Raw genomic sequence first — 17,271 nt, forward strand, 5'->3', positions numbered from 1 at the left:
CTCAGAAATCCTTGGCCCCCCCAAACTTTTCCACCACTACCTTCCCCTGTGCACTTCTCCACGCTGAAACTCCTCCACTGAGCATCATTTATTTAAAAAGGGAAGAACATTACTTCTAAAATGCAACAATTCCAGTGTATTATGAATCTCTTCGTACTGCTTTGTTCTATCTAAAATTGCCAAGTTGCCGGCAGGCAAGTTGGGGAGATGCAGGGAAGAGTCTGTCTGTGTTCTCCGGAGTGTTTGCTCTAGTGTCCAGGTCATTATTTAATAAGGGCTACACTCTCAAACACATATAAAAGTCAAGTGTGGAGATGGGTATTGTGGCAGTGTGGGTTAAGCTGCTACTTGGGATGCCAGCACCCTCTATTTGAGAACCTGGGAGAGTTGTGCCTCTGCTTGCAATTGAGCTTCAAGCTCATGCACACACCCTGGGAGGAAGCAGGAAACAGCTAAGGACCAAGTCCCTGTCACCTACATGGGAAACCCAGATGGAGTTCGTGGTTCCTGGCTTTGGATTGCCCCAGCCCAGACTTTTGTGGAAATCTGGGGTGTGAAATAGCAGGTAAATGACCTCTGTCTCTCTCCTTTTTATGCTCTTTCAAATAAAAATAAACTTATAAAAACAGTCAACTGTGTTACAGTTGAATGACATTTTTCTGATAGGGTTCATTTCTCAGAGCTGACATCAAGCTTCTCTTTTATTCTTGTTTAACTCATTTTCATTTTATTTCAAAGAGAGGTCATTCCTCTATTAGTTCTATTCCCCAGATGCCCACAATAGCGGGGGCTGAGCCCAGCCAGTCGGGTGGGTATTGGTAGAAGGCTGCGCCAGAAGTGCAGAGCTACCAGGATCAAACCAGACAATGGGATATGGCATATAGGCAGCCCAAGCGACTTGCTAACTGCCGCTGCAAATGCTAGCTGCTTCTCTTGCCTCTTGGGCACTATCCGTGGATCTGACTCCTATGTGTTAATGCCGTTTCTTCCCTTCCTCTGTGCTGACCACACAGAGGCTGTCCTCTGCATCTCTGTTAAAGTTCCAGGTTCTTTGGCTTTACTAGGCATGGGAAGTTTTGGTGGATTGTGTTGTTGATGAGGTCAGCATTTATCACTAATATCAGTACTTGCAGCTTCCACTGCTTGCTTGCTTGCTTTTTTTTTTTTTTTTTTTTAAGTAAACCAAAATGTATTGAAGTACTGAGATAATGTCAAGGTTAGAGATCCGGGTATCCACCACGGTCGACAGTGCGAATGTTGGTCCTCAGCTAAGGTTGGAGAAAGCCCAGTGGTAACAAGCAAAGGCAAGAGAGTGCCAGTGGGCGTTGAATGCCTGAGTAATTGGCGATACATTTTGCAGAACCAAGAATAACACAAATGCCCAAAAGCAGTCCCATGCAAGGTTTTGGCAAATGAGCTGAGCAAGGGCCAAGAGCCAGGAACTCGGCTTTGCCTGCCATCAGCTGCGAGCCTGGGCAGTTCCCTCCTCTTGTCTGACTGGGAGTAGGGGCCCAAATGCTTTCTATGCTCTGTATACAGCAGAGCTTTCCCACTGCATTCCTGTATTCTAGATGCCACCCCCAGGCACTCGATATGCTGCTTTTGTTTAAAACAAACAAACAAACAAAAAAACAAAAAAAAAAAAAAGGAGAAGAAAAAGTAGGGGGACACACATTCAAGCCTAGTGGTTAAGATGTCAGTTAAGATACCCATGTCCCACTTTGGAGTATCTGTGTTTAATACCTGGCTGGGCCACTGACTCCAGCTTCCTGCTACTTTAGACCCTGGGAAGCAACAACTCAAGCTGTCTGGTTCCTGGGACACCTGGATTGAGTTCCAGGCTCTTGGCTTTGGCCCCTTCCAGTCCTGGTTGTTGTGGGCAGTTGAGGAGTGAACCAATTATTTGCTTCTCTCAAATAAAATAATAAATAAGACAGTACTAAAGCAGTCCAATATTTCTAATTTTTCTCCCCCCCCCTTTTAAAAATAAAGTATAAAACAACATGCCAAAGCCTCTGTTTTACAGGCAAGGTCACTGCAGTTCCACCACTCTCACTATGTACATCCTCCTTCCTGTGACACATGCCATGGATTGGACAAAATCCTGGGACTCAAACTAGTGGATGGCAAGGCTACCCTCCCCTGGTAAGCTGCAGCCTGCTGCAACCCCACACACTCCAGGGCCCTGGAACCTACTGTAGGGAAGGCATTGGGTGTTGGAAGACTGAGCTGCCAGTACAAATGGCTGCAGGCAACATTCCCATCCCAGTTCCAGGGTGAGCAGGGTTGCTAGCTGCCATTCTTCTCTTGGGATGGGGGTGGCTGGGGGACACCTGTGCTTCTAGCTTCTGGCCCAGCTGCGGGACCCCAGGGACTCATGTGGTAGGTGGGACCACTGGTTTGGAAGTTGGAAACCTGGGTTGGCATTATGGCTCCCTGGGAATTTTCTGAGAACTTCCTCTGGGCTGTGGAGGCCTTACCCAGGCCCACCTCTGAAGATTGTGAGGAACATGAATGCACTCAGCACAATGCGAGGGACCCTGGGGTGGTGGGAACCCAGGCACCCAGCACCTGGGGGCTTGCATAGCAGCCACATTGCTGGGATCCAGCCACACACTCTACATCCTAGTCTGTCCTAGGACCACACAGCTGTATGGTCTTGGGCTCCCCTAGGAGGCAAACAATTTAGAATTCTTGGCTTCTGTTTGTGCTTCTTTAAGATGGACTGGAAAAGGGGGGAATGGATAATTAGGAAGGGCTGCCTGCCATGTCCCTGGTAACACTGGTCTCCAGGCAGGGAGGCCTTGAGTGTGTGAGAGAGGATGGCAGAACAAGCATGGAGGAGGATGGGCCTGGGGGCATTTCCCAGACACAGGCTGTACAGATCTGAGGCCCACAGGAAGGCTGGGCCTGTACAACAGACAGCTACTTTCCAGAGCCACCGGTACTGTGCTGGGAAGTTGCTCGGGGCCGTGTGGCAGAGGCTGGGAGGAACCACAGGGGTAGGGACAGGGTCAGAGAGGGTCTCTCAGGAGTTTTAGCAAATGCCATGCTCAGCTCTGGCTGCCTCACTGGCCTTGCTGCTTTGGACAATCCAATCTCACCATGAACCATAAACTGGATCATCTATTACAACAGTCTAATTGAAGATTTCCCAGTCCTTCTCGCTTAGCCTTAGGGATGCAGGAGGTGGTCGCCACACTCAGGCTTGCAGGGAGAGGGTCCCATCATCCTGCAGGTGGCAGGGGAAAAGGACTGGGAGTTTAGATGTGTTATCTTTGTGGTGGCTGCTGCCCTGGGATTAGTCAGCAGGTAGGGGGAAGGGCAAGGCCTTGGGGGCAGGCACCAGCTTGCTCGGCCTCAGCCTCCGGGTAACCTAGGGACACAGGTGGCAGCAAATGCCAGCATGGGCTCAGCTTGCATCATTAATGGGAGTCCGGCTGCCCCCGAGCAGTCTCTCATGCTCGCCCTCCTCGTTGGGGCGCCGGCCCCTAGCCACGCAGGCCAGCAGTGGGCGGTGAAGCCCGTTGTAGAGTGCAGTGCCCATTAGGAGGATGAGGAAGCCAAGGATCTGCAGCGGGTGGAAGGCCTCCCAGCCGAGCGCCAGGCTCAGCGCCCATATGACTACGGTGCGCAAGCTGTCGAGCACCATGCGGGTAGTGGCGCTCAGCTCCTTGGTGACACTGATGCCCGCGAAGTTGAAGAAGGCGATGCTGCTGATGTTGCCCAGTAGTGCCACAGCGATGAGCGGCTGCTGGCCCACCTGGCAGAAGGCGTCCAGGGCGTCCTCCAGCATCCCGCGTGGGTTGCCACTGAAGGAGCCGGCGGGGATGTAGTACATGGGCACCAGCAGCAGGGACAGGATCAGGAAGCCGAAGAAGCCTGGCGAGGGGGGTGGGGAGAGGTGTGGCACGTTCTCCACCAGCTTGGTCTCCTGGCATGCACTGCCCGCTCCATCCCTTCCAATCCCTCGGCCACTCCTTCCTTTGGGGTCCCTCGGCCCGCCCTGGGCTTTGTCTCACTAGCTTACTAGACGGGCTCTGATCACTGCTTCTCTACCTTAGTCCAGTGATATCGACTGGATTGAGAGCCTGCACAACATTTTATGCTGTGATTTTGAAATTCTGTGTGTGTGTCTCTACTCACTAACTAGCTCCCCAGAATGTGGACAGTGCTGGCTAACGTTTGTAAATTCTAGTCTGTTTGTGTTTTTTTTTTTTACTGACTGTGGTTTACTACCTTGCTTTCATAAGTTTGGAAAAAAATGCAGCTTTAATTCTGAATGTGAATTGTTGGGGTCCGTGCAGTGGATGTGGGGGACACAAGGGTGTGAAGACATTGTTCCATTGCAGGCAGGGACACAGGGAACTTCTATCTATCTACAGCCACCTGGATGCAGCTCCACCTTCCTTTGCATGGATACTGTCCAGGCATTTTTGCTACTGTGAGACTGGCTTTTTACACAATATGAACTTGGAGGTTAATGTCAATAATAATGTCTTACAAAAGGGCCTTCTATTATACCTACTGTCTTGGCTGTCCCCATTGACCTTATACTAGTCAAGGGACCTGTATTTAGGGTTTCATTCTTTCCTTAATCTTTAGGTTCTCCTTTTCTTTGTGATACAAGATCAGGGTGTAGAATAAGAATTGTAGCAGGAACTTCTATTGTTTTTGGGTAAAGCAGGTGGCAGGGTTGTCCTTAGAAACACCCACTTGACCATGACGTAAAAGTCTGAGCCAGAGTTTGACTGATTCTGCTTAAATAAAGTGGACGGCATTATTGCTGAGTCCACTATCATCATGGAATCCTAGTGGTCCGTCTCTTTCTCTCTCTTTGCGCCGACTCCACGCACACTTCACGAGTTCCGAACCTTGGCCGGAGCTGGACTCCGGCAGTGAATGGTCTAAGGCACCACAGTGTGAACTGAGGTGCTGTTTCCATCAGGTAGTTTTGCTAGAAAGTAAATATGAGGGGCCAGTGCTGTGGCATAGCAAGTGAATTCATCACCCGCAACGTCAGCATCTCATGAGTGCCGGTTCAAGTCCTGGCTGCTCCACTTCAGATCCAGCTCCCTGCTGGTGGCCTAGGAAAGCAGTGGGAGATGGCCAGAATGTCTGGGCCCCTGTACCCACACAGGAGACCTGACAGAGTTCAGACTCCTGGCTTTGGTCGGGCTCTGCCCCAGCCACGTGGCCAGTTAGGGAATGAATTAGGGATGGAAGATTCGGTTTCTGTGCCTGTCAAACAAATAATAAATAAATACTGAAAAAAAAAGTGTACAGTGTGCTTGGTGAGGGTTTGGATTCAGTTGCTTTATGATCTGCCATCAGCTTCTTGGTTCCTGTAGTGGGCCAGGCCCAGACACTGCCAGGCTCCAGCCCATGGCCCACAATTCACCTTGGTCAACTCACTTTTTTTTAAACCTCCGGTGGTTCCTCCTAGTCTGTCATTTAAAGTCTAAATCTTCTTGCCCACAGTTAAGGTTCTCCACAAAATAACCCTAACCCACTTCATTCCGGATTACTTCCTCAACATCTAATCTTTGCTGCACACCAATCATCTCAGCTCTCCACGCACAACTTTGCTGTGTGGAGGCTCCTCCTCCTGACTTCTGCCTGTCTGAATGCCACCTTCCTTGCCTGAGACTCAGACATGCTTGGCACACAAGACACGACTGTGGCACAAGTAGGCCAGCCTCGGAGGGAAGGCCCTTTGCCCTGGCTGGGTACTGCTCTGGACTGGGGTTTGAGTCCTGCTTATCTTGTCCTTGGCCTCCTCTAGCTCCTGGCACAGTAGGTGCCAAACGATCTGCTGACTGACTGACTCGTACCTGGTGAAGGGGGAGGTATAGGTGCAGGAGGTTTATCCTCCCAGAGGTCCCCAGCATCCCCTCCCCACTGCTCACTTGTGCAGTTCATGCTACATGTTGCCCTCCTCCCAGGCCCTGGGCCCACACATACCCTCAGTGCCAACGGCCCGCAGTGGGTGCACATTGTGCTTATAGACAAACTTCTCCTCCAGTACCATCTGGATGGCGACGATGATCTGGGCCATGATTATCAGCAGGTCTCCTGTGGGAAGAGAAGGGCCCGTGAGGCCAGGCTGCAGCCAGGGGGGGAAAGACAGCATGGCCACAGGGACAGAAGGGCCCCCCTCATGCTCCATGAGGCCATGCCTGATTCTCGAGGTGGAAGGACAGGACAGCAGGGCAGGGCTGAGCTGACCCCAGGAAGGCCCAGAGAGGCAGGTGGCTTTAAGACACAAATATCTGGTACTATCCTGGCTCGGGATACTCTCCAGTGGCCACCCCATTGTACAATAGGAAACCCTGCCTCCCTTTGGGAAGGTTCTTATGATGATGAACACAGCTAACTGGGCTCAGTGAGTGTCCATGCCTTTCCCCTCCTAGGCCAACAGTACGTAGGCGGGCACAGTTGTCACAGGGCAAAGCAGCCCCTCCTCTGGCCTCCTATTGTCATTCCACTGCTCTCTCAGGCTGCTTGCCAGGTTCCTCCTCAGTCTTCCCTGCACTTGACCCATAGCCCCGAGGGCAGGTGTGTGCCCTCAGCGCCTATGGCCAGGCTTGCCTGAGGCTGTGGGGCTCCTGGGCAGGACTTAGCAGGAGAGGATTGGGCAGCAGGGGTCCTGCGGGTCCCGTCCCAGCCGCACCTGTGATCACTTCGCTGAGCTTGTGCTGACTGTCATGCCTGCTCATCAGGTCGGCCAGGCCCACGACCACCAGCCCGGCGATGGTGGCCAGGATGCCCAGCCACTGGCTCGGCATCAGCCTGCGGCCCAGGAAAGCCACGGAGAACAGGCCTGTGAATATGATCACCGCACCCCGCAGCATCTGGAAGCTGGAGGCACTTGTCATGTTCAGTGCTAGGAGAGGAGAGACAAGTGTTAGCTCCTGAGGGCAAAGCCTGGGTGTTCCTGTGGGGTCCTCTGGGCTGGAGATGTGCCAGGCACATAGTTCAGTGTGTGTGTGTGAAAGAGAGAGTGAGATAAGGCTGTGAGCGAGGCAGGGCAGGGCGGGGGCAGGGGTAGGGAGGCACTGTTTCACCAGCAGCTCCTGGGGCCTTCACGGAGCCCTCCTTGGCTACTCACCCACGTACATGAGACTGGTCCCCGTCATGTCACAGAGGGCCGGGGGCAAGAACAGAAGGGGGTTGAAGGCTTGCTGTGCGTCAGCTCTGGAGTCTGACTGTCCCGCAGCTCTGCACTGCAGCAGGTAGAAGGCGGCCAGGCAGGAGAACTCCCCGAGGAACATGCCCACCGCCTGCAGCAGGGAGAGCCAGACACCTCAGAGCTGGAAGGGCACTCAGGCCTAGCCTTGGGCGGGGACTGCAATACAGCCTTCTCCTCGGGTGAGTGCTTGCCCGCAACCCCAACATGCCAAACAACAGAAACAGCCCCTATGGTGCTCCCAAGGCTGCCTCTTACTCTGTCCCAAAGCTCCCTAGGTTGCATGGAGTCCTGTCTCCAAACCACCCATCCAGGTCAGCTTACAAATCAAGCTTCATGTGGGGAAACTGAGGCCCAAAGAGTCTCCAACACTTATGGACAGTCACCAAGCATACTGCTGGCTATTAGGGCCAGGGCTAAGACTGGGTTGCCAGTCTAGTGATGCGGTATCTTCATTTACAGAGACTGCCCTGGCTCAGCAGGGCCTGGAGTCTCTGATGGAAGGGAGGCTCTTTTAAGCACTTGCACATGGTGAGGTGCGACTGCTCGCCAGGACTCAGGTGGGCCAGCAGTAGGGGACTGGGCCCCTTTTCCTCTTAGAGGGCCACCCTCAATCTCTGCCCCTGTTATGGGGAAGAAAGATGACTGCTGAGGGCAGAGGCCACTCCATCCTGAGGTCAGGACCCAGCCTGACCTGAACCCTGAGGCACTTCCAGGGGGAAGAGGGGATTGGGGCAGATACCTGCAGGAAGGGATGCTGGAAGCTGTGCTCCTGGCTCCCTCCGCAGCCCTTGGCTGTGAAATTGTCCGCCCACCTGCAGCAGAAAGAGGGCAGGTCAGCAGAGGGGGCAATGTAGCAGAGTTCTTGCTCTGCTCAACGCCAAGAGGCCGGAATGAGGTGACTTGGCCCCAGTGCAGGGCCCACTCCCTTGGCACCCAGAAATCAGACATTCCCATTATCACACTAGAGTCCCTGTGTGGATCAAGAAGGGCCATTTATACCCACCAAAATTATTTTTGATGACCAGTGTTGAGGTGTAGTGGGGTTAAGTCACTGCTTGTGATACTCGTATTCCATATCAGAGTGTTGGCTTGAGTCCTAGCTGCTCTGCTTCCAATCAAGTTTTCTGTTAATGTACCTGGGGAAGTAGCGGAAGATGCCCCAAGTGTTTGGGCCCTGCCGTCTTTATGGGATAGCCAGAGCTTGTGGATCCTTTTCTTTTTAATTAAAAAAAAATTTAATTGAAAAGACAGATTTAGAGAGAGAAGGAGATACAGAAAGATCTTCCTTCCACTGGTTCACTCCTCAAGTAGCTGCAAAAGTTGGAGATGAGTCGATCTGAAGCCAGGAGCCAGGAGCTTTTTCCAAGTCTCCCATGCAGGTGCAGGGTCCCAAGGCTTTGGGGCATCTTCTATTGCTTTCCCAGGCCTCAAGCAGGGAGCTGGAGGGGAAGTGGAGCAGCTGAGACATGCCCAATATATGATGCTGGTGCTTGCAAGGTAAGGATTTAGTCATGAACCATCGTGCCAGGCCCGAGTTTGTGGTTTCTGTCTTCAGCATTTCCCCAGCCCTGACTGTTGTGGCCATCTGGGGAGTGGACTAGTCGATAAAAGATCTCTCCTTGACTCCCTTTCTTTAAAAGATTTATTTATTTTATTTAAAAAGCAGATTTAAAAAATTATTTATCTTTATTAGAAAGAGAGGAGAGACATAAAGATATTCAATTTGCTGGCTCATTTCCCAAATGGACACAACGGTTGGGAGCCGAGCTGGTCTGAAGCCAGGAGACAGGAGCCTCTTCTGGGTCTCCCACGTGGGTGCAGGGTCCTAAGGCTTTGGGCTGTCCTCTCCTGCTTTTCCATGCCACAGGCAGGGAGCTGGATGGGAAGTGGAACAGATGGTATATGAACCGGTACCCATATGGGATGCTGGCATTTGCACGTGGAGAATTCACAGTTGAATCATTGTGTTAGTCCCTGAAAGGTAAATTTTAAGGAGAGGAGGAGAGAGAAATCTATCAGCTGGTTCAAACCCCAAAATGGCTGCAGCAGCCAGAGCTGAGCCAACTCAAAGCCAGAAGCCAGGAGCTTCTGGGTCTACACATGGGTGCAGGGGCCCAAGGACTTGGGCCATCCTCTGCTGCTTCCCCAGGCTGGAAGCATGGAGCTGGATGGGAAGTAGAGACACCGGGACATGAACCAGTGCCCATTTGGGATACTGGAGACGCAGGTGGAAGCTTAGTCTACAACATAATGCAGGCCCCAAATTTGCTTTTTTAATGCTTGATGATTTCATTTCAACTGGCTTCCTTTGCAATTTTTGCTCTCTCACTTGCACATTTTCAACCGATTCTGAGAAGAGGCTGACAGGCTACAGCAGACTGTCAAAGGGCTCTGCAGCACAGAAAACAGGAAGTCTCTGGTCTATGGGGGAGCTCAGGAAAAGACCACAGGACACACAGCACCCCACACCTTCACATAACCTTCAAAGAACTGGAAGGTCTTCCTAATGGGACCGCCCAGCAGGTGGCAATTCCACCAGGCAGGTGGTGAGAGCTCCCTGCCAGCACCATGGCAGACTGAGAACTGACTGTGGTGTTCCTCCCTGCTCAGCCCGGGCTCCTTCAGGGCTGCCAATCATCTCGAACTGTCTGCCATCTGTGCGTGACAACTTCTCCTGAGATGCACTTATGCTGGGCTTGGTCATTCTGGCATCTCAGCTTCCATCTGGAAGCCCTGTAGACACACAGGAGCCTTCTGGTCATCTCCCAAATCTCTGGGCTCGGCAGCCCCAGCCCTTCTGAGTCTCTTGCTCCGGTGGCTGCTGACCTGTGGAAGCCTGTTCTGTGGGCCCCGAGCCAAGCATGTCACTTGGCCCGGTGTGGGGCTGTTCAGATGGTAACTCCTCCCCTGTGCTGGGCTTCTCGGGTTAGTTGACACCGCTCTGACACCATGGGGCCATCAATGCACACGCAGGGCTGTTTCGTGTGAGGCTTTGGCTGACTTCTCCTGCACCTGCCCACACTGCTGGCCTCACAAGTGCAACACCTGGGCCTTCTTGTTACCTGTCCTTCAGGGGCTGTCTCATTATGGCACCCGGCCTGTGCCTCCCATGCAGCATCAATGGGCATGTGCCACTGGTTGTGCCAAACACATGAGAATTGGGCTTGGCAGAGGGTCTGCCCAGCCCCGGCCACCATGTGTTCCTGACTTAGAGGGAAACAGGAAGTTCTTTCCTGCAGCGCAGGGGAAGGGCCTTGATGCCCAGACGCTGGCAGTGGGCAGGGCCAGCTTCTGGTCAACTGTGAAGGTGACACTGACCTGTGGCCACCTCTGCTTACAAACTCACACACACCCCAGAGCAAGTGAACCACTGGGAGCTGTGGCAGACGTCCCATCACTCTGCCACGGAGAGAAAGAGCAGCAGCGAGGGTGGCTTGTGGTTCTGAGTGAGGTCAAAGGACAGCAGAAAGGGGTGTGAGGGTTCAGAAGGGACTGGTTAGAGCCGAGCAGAGCCTGCAGACCTGCCTGGGCCTGGGCACTAGGCTGGAGCCAGGCCTGACACTAAAGGGGGCAGATCAGCCCAATGCGGGAGAGAAACCACAGCCCACCAGGGCCTCGCTTGGGTCCCCGGGCAGGAGAGGATGTAGGGAGAGGGTAGGGGGTGAAGACCAGTGGTGAGCTCACCCAGGAGGCTGGATCCTTACCCCAGGCAGAGAGAGTGCCCCAGGGAGGCCTGGGGGAAGCAGCTGAGCAAAGCAGAGAGGTGAGTTAGAGTGATGAGGGTTACCCACGGCCCGGGGATGAATGGCCAGCAGCTGGACAGCGTGTCATGCATGGGAGCTGCCAGTGCAGGGGGCTGCAACAAAACGGGCACTGCCAGGCTATGAAACTGACAGCAAGGATTTTTAGAGAAGGGCGTGTGTGGCAAGTGTGAAGGTCACTTCCTCATCCTCCTGCCACACCCTGACCACCAACAGATACCCCTCCAGAGCTCCACCCCTGACCCACTCTGTATACTGCCTAAACAACTTCAGAAAACAACTTCAGCTCAGGCCTGAGGCTGACAGGAAGGCTGTCAGGCAGCCACTCCCAGTCCCAGCTCCTGGCACACAGCATACGGAGACAAATGAGACTTCAGATCCCAGTGGCAAACAGGGAGGGATCGCTGTCTAGATGCAAGGTCTCCAGGACTTCTACTGGCATCAGAGGCGCCCCCTGCTGGTGGGACAGGCTGGGGCTGGTCCTTCCCCAGGGCAGGTGTGCCTGGTGGAAGCTGGCTGGGGCTGTACTCTTTCACGGCTTCCAGAGGGCCGGCTTTGCTTTCTCTGGGAGGCAGCTCTGCCTGGACAGGCCTGGTTGGCAGTGTTCCTACTGGGGAAATGGAATCTTTTTGTATCCCAGAGCCCGGGGCGGGTTCCCAGCCCAGCGGATTGGGTGTCAGCAGCACATGCTGCCCTGCCACTCAGGCCTGCAGGCTCGGTGGGCAGGGAGGAGCCAGTCTCCTCCTGGTTCATTGTTGAGGCTCAGAACGACCCCAAGTCTCACAGGAGCCAAAATCCAGCCCCAGGGGATCTGGAGATGACAGCCATGTCCCCTAATGTCCTTTGCTTCCTGACTTGGTTTTTACTGAGCACGGTTTGGCTTCACAGCAAAGACCCTCACTTTATACACGGGGACCCAGAAGCTCCGGAGCCTAGGGGGCCCTTACAGTTTACCCTTGGAAAAGCGAGGAACCAGAGTCATTGTGTCCCAGGCATGATCCTGGAGACACTAGGACTTTGTCGTCAGCAGTATGAGATATGGCAGGAGCTGACACATGGCAGCGCTTGACAAGTCCCCCTCTGTCTCTTCCGCCTCCATCCTCTCCTGAGCGGCAGTATCTCCCCCTGCCCAGCTCAGCTCCACACAGCACAGCTGGGCTGCAGACCCAGAACGGCTGGGAGAAGCCATCCACTCTCTGAAGCCCGAGGTAAAGGCAGCCGGGACGGCCTCCAGCCACCTGCCCCACACCCCAGTGCCATGGAAGAAGTTGGCCATCAGCTCATGACCATTCCTAAATGATGGATGAGGAAGCCGTGGTGGGGCCAGAGAGAGCCTGAGGTACACAGGACATGTCAGCCGGGCCTGGCGCCCAGGAACCACGCCTTAGGTCCTCCACCCTGACCCTGACACTTAGAAGCTGTCTCGTGACCATCTCCAGGCTCTTCCAACTCCCTGGCTGTAGCCACTGATTCCAGAGGATGCCCTGGGCGCAAGGCTGTGGCAGGAGGTCTATTAGGCTCCCAGAGGGCCAGCCGGAGGCCCCAGGAGGAAGTGCCCCTGGCTGGCACAGGTCAGGCCACTTGAGTTTCTGGAAGCTTAGCAGGTAGGCTAGGGAGCAGGCAGCCCATGCTGGGTGGTGAGTCACTCCAGAGCCTGGCCCTGTGCAAACTCCAACCTGGGTGGTCAGGGTTGGCAGGCAGAGCTTAGGAGGTGGCCACTGGGGCTGGCCCAGGCCCATTGGTTGTCCTTCTGCCATTCACTCTGGTGTCCCCAGCTTGGCGAGTCCCAGGAGCCAGCTTCATTTCCTGCTGTGGCACCAGCAGAAGGTCTGGGACTTCGCTACTCTCTGCCTTGCGAAAGAATGAGCCTCTTCATCTGTAAGATGAGGAAATGTTCCTCAACAAATCTTACAGTGTCGGGCCCAGTGCGATGGCTCAATGACTAAATCCTCACCTTGTAAGTGCTGGCATCCCATAAGGGTGCTGGTTCATGTCCCGGCTGCTCCACTTTGTACTTGGTTCCCTGTGTGCGGCCTGGGAAAGCAGTAGAGAATGGCCCAAAGCTTGGGACTCTGCAGCTATGTGGGAGACTCGAAAGAAGCTCCTGGCTCCTGGCTTTGGATTGGTTTGGCTCTGGCTTTGTGGCCATTTGGGGAGTGAACCGGTGGATGGAGGACCTGTCTCTCTTTCTGTAAATCTGATGTGCCTTTCCAATAAAACTAAATCTTTTTTTAAAAAAAATCTTAACAGTTTCTGGGGGGAGGTGAGGTAGCGGTTTATCATGTCCATTTTACAGTTGAGCAGACTGAGGCTTTCTGGCCTGATAAATCATCTAATTCCATAGTTTTCAAGTCTCATGCTCTCTCTATCCCAGCACACAGTCCTCTTGATCTAAAACTTCCTCAGCTGCTGGCCCAGTAAGTCCATGAGAAAATCACCCCACGACAGTTTGTGGAACCCAAGGATGGGGAGAACTGCCAAGGGCAAAGGCTAACACAGAAAGGGCAGTGAGATCTCCACAGAGTCCTAGGGGGCCTGAGCAGCCAGTCCTAAGGCCCTCCCCTGGCTGGGCAGGGGGCCTAGAGTCTGCGATGCTTGGTGGGGTGAGGGGCTGAGCCTTACCTAGCCCAGCCATGACTTTGATGCTCTAAATGAATGGGACTCTACAGCGGCCACCACTCTCTGTGCCGGCCTGGTTAAAGCAGACAGCTTCTGGGATCTCCAGCAGAGGACAGATGACCAACGGGAGGGGTCGGGGAGAGAGCCAAGGAAAGCAGAAGTGATTCCTTCCCAGGAGGGTCCTGCTGGGATCCATGGTCAGGACCAAAGAGGAGGCCTGACGCGTGGCTTTTCCTCCCAGGCATGTGATACCCCACGTCTGCACCAGTGAGGGGGTGGGGCTGACTCCCTGCGGGAACCTGCTGAGTGAGCAGAAGCAAGCAGGCCTGTGGTCCTTGCCCAGCAGACAGCACATGCTCACACGCACTTCCTCGTCCGCTGGGAGACAGAGGAGGACGGCATCCTGTTCCATTACGAATCAAGGAAGTGCAAGAGGCTCCCACATGGGCTCTTAGCTGTAGGTGGGCAGCCAAGCAGAGGGACAGCAGAAACCTGGTGGCAGGTGCCTGCTGAACAGCCCTACAGGAAAGAGGGGGGCACCCAGAGGACTGGGAGGAGAGGGGCTTACAGGAAGGAATACAATCTCCACGGACATGGGAACACCTGTCTGGGCACAAGCGAGAAGAAACCCCTGAGGAGGAAGGAGGTGTTGGTACCACAACTAGAGAACAGGCCGAGCCCTGGGACTCAGCTCAGGCTCCTGCCTAGTGAAGCCGTTTGTCCTGGGACAGGTTCCTGTAAATCAGGATGATTTCTAACAACTCCAAATGCCCCCAAATTACTAAACAAGTCCCCGCCCCTCTCTTCTCCCCTTCACTCCCCTCCCCCCCAGTGGTGTTTACAAATGTGGACTCTGGAGCCAGGCCACTGGGTCACTCTGTAACCTCAGGTTCCTCACCTAGGGATAACAGGCTTACCTGCCTTATGGGGTGGCTATGACGATTCACCAGGTCGTACTGAAAGCCTGGCTGGCACGGGACATGTTAGTTAGCTGGGTTACACTGCCTGCTGTACCCAGGCTTGTCTGCCTGTCCCCTAACCATTGCAGGCCAGAAATGCGAACTCACATGGACAGCCCCCATCAGGGAAGGGGTGCACAGTGGCTCTCCCCTCAGATTCCTTCCCTCGTGGTTTTACAGCCCTGGGAAAAATGCTGAGAGCCCAGCTGCAAGCAGGCAGGCACTCGAGGTTCCTGAGAGGCCCCACACCGGGGTGCAGGGCAGGGCACAGGATCAAAGGATGGGTGTGGGTCTCCCACTGGATGGCCTCCAGGGGCCCCATGATCTCCAGGCTTCCCTACCTGACCGGTTTGGAGCCTTTCAGGAAAGGTGCTGAGGCAGCAAGTTTCATCCGGAGTAGTGCGTGGCCACCAGACCCTCTCCGGGAACAGCAGTGCTGGCGGACACCAGGCTGCTCTAGGGGCACTTGATGGAGCCACCCGAGGATGAAGACTCATTCTGCTGCGTTCAGATGGGAGCCACCTCTGTCACCAGGGACTTGACCCACACGACCTCTGGGAGGGAAGACCGTGGGCCCAGGAGGGCAACAGTGCTTCACAAGGCACAGCTGGCCAGAGATGAAGCCAAGAGACAGGTGGGCCTCAGGCAGAGCCCTCTCATGGGGGAGGGGAGGCCACTGTGACAACCATGTGTGTGCACCTCAGCCTCCTGCACCCCTAGTTGTAAAGCTTCCCCGAGGTGGGGATGGGGACTTTCATTCACTACCACGGGTGCCTGGCACAGGCCTGAGGCACTGCGCTGAATGCTTCTCTCTTGAGCCTGTCTTCCTAAACATGTCAGGTCGGGGATGTAGTGGACACGCGCCACAAGTGAGAAACTGCCCCTGTCCAAGAGTGACCTCAGACAGAGTTGCAAGGCACCTGCACGTGGCCTGGAGGGATGCAAAGCGCCTCGCCTACTGTGGCCCCTTGGCCCTGGGCTAGGCCACTACCTGCCACGTATGCCATGGGAAAGGCCAGCTTGAAGGCACAGGTGGGTAAGGACAGTGAGAGACAAAGGCAAGGGGCTGCCTTCCTGCTCACGACAGACAGGAGATGATGCTTGCCCCTTCAGTGGGGACTTGATCCTCAGGCCCCAGCCCTGGGGGACTGTCCTCCGCACAGCAGGGCTGAACTGCCTAGCACTCCCACCTGGCTTAAGGACAAGGCTTCCCTTCTCCTAGGTTAGAAAGCCTGATGCCGCCTGCCAGGCCTGTGGCTTCTCTCTCCCTGCTGCCTCCTACACCCGCTTCCCACTGCCTTCATCTGCTGTCCCAAGAACCCCATACTCTCATCACCAGCTTCATCACAACACTTTGCACGTGCCACTCCCCAATCCCAAAGCCCCTCTCCCAGGTCGGGCCCACAAGACACCATCTTCGCTGCTGCCTGAACAGCTCCCTGGCCACCACTGTGGCTCGCGTGCCCAAGGCCGGGGCCTCCTGCTGTTGCCCGAGGAACCAGCCCAACCCTTTTGTTTGATAAAGATGTAGACACACGGGAGGCACAGGGACAGCGAATGCCAGCCAGGGCTCGGAGCCCCCAGCACAGGGCGCGCGCGGTCCCGCCCGCGATTCCTCGGGCCTCCCCATGGGTGGGTCATGAACAGCGCGCACCGTACCCGGCTCAGCTCGGGGGAAGCACGCGTGGGGTCGCGGCGCGCCCGCAGACCCAGCACGGCCCGCTCTGGAGCGGGCCCAGACTCACTTGGCCGACAGCGTATTGATGGAACCGGTGACGAGCATGAGCCCGGCCAGGAACAGCTGGTACTTGGTCCAGGCCATGGCGACCGACGTGGGGTCCCCTCCGGGCAGCAGCTCCGGCCCGGGTCACCCGGAGAGTCGAGTTCGGGGGTAGGAGGTGGGTGGGTGTCTCCCTGCAAGCGCTTCCGGTCCGGGCGTCACATGACCCGCCTGGTCCCGCCCCGTGCCCATCGCCGGGTTCCCGGGAGCGCCTTTGGTGGCTTTGGCGTTTTGCGCTGCCGCAGGAGGGTCGCGGTGTGCTCAGGCCGGGAGGGTGGCTCCGGGAAGGGCTGGCGGGGCGCGGCGGAGAGGAGATCCCAGACGAGCCCCGCCGGGGGTAGGCGTCTCCTCTCCGCAGGGCTCCTAAGGAACTCTGGAGGTGTCCCCAGGGACCCCAGCCCCGTCTTGCAGGAAAATGGCGTGGAACTCTAGTCTGGGCGGCGGGGCTAGGGGCGCATTTGAGAGCAGAGCCAACCCAATGGGGAGCCTGAGGGGGCGGGGGAGCCGTTGGGTCTGCGCTCGGGACCTCGGCTTCTCCTCAGGAGCTTCCCTTTCTGCACGAGCCGCTGCATTCATCCTTGGCGGCTCCGGAGACGTTCACGCGGAGACACCCGTGTTGGTTAGCTTGAGGAGGATTTCTGGCCTGTGAAATCCTACTGCTGGTTCGCCGCCTCCAGCTGTCGCCTTGTGCTAACTCGGGGCTCCAGCTTGCATCGCACCTCCCTACCCGTCCATAGCTGTGAGCCTTATAAGTGGACATCTATACGTCCTCCTGCGTGCCCTGGTCTGTCGTGGCCTGGTAAATATCGCTGTTGCAGGCTCAAGGAGTCTCCAGAGGCCAGCCTCAGACCGCTGTATTTCAAGTCCAACAGAGAAGGTGTATGCACGGGTCCTGGGCAAAATGAAATGGGCCACCAGATAGACAGGGTAGGGTGTCCCTGGAGGAGGAAATGGCGGTGC

General features: G+C 55.3%; 1 protein-coding gene across 1 annotated transcript; it reads right to left on the bottom strand.

Moving 5' to 3' along the window:
- Positions 1-1,672: 1,672 nt before the first annotated feature.
- On the bottom strand, positions 1,673-16,441 carry SLC35F6 (solute carrier family 35 member F6). The gene is made up of 6 exons (XM_004582661.2): positions 16,277-16,441; positions 7,932-8,004; positions 7,112-7,283; positions 6,674-6,886; positions 5,965-6,075; positions 1,673-3,882 (listed from the first exon to the last, which is right to left on the bottom strand). The coding sequence occupies exons 1-6, from the start codon at positions 16,351-16,353 to the stop codon at positions 3,413-3,415; spliced, it is 1,116 nt and encodes a 371-aa protein (XP_004582718.2). The 5' UTR covers positions 16,354-16,441; the 3' UTR covers positions 1,673-3,412.
- Positions 16,442-17,271: the final 830 nt, after the last annotated feature.

Source organism: Ochotona princeps, chromosome 8, assembly GCF_030435755.1.
Source record: "Ochotona princeps isolate mOchPri1 chromosome 8, mOchPri1.hap1, whole genome shotgun sequence".
NCBI classification, from domain to species: Eukaryota; Metazoa; Chordata; class Mammalia; order Lagomorpha; family Ochotonidae; genus Ochotona; species Ochotona princeps.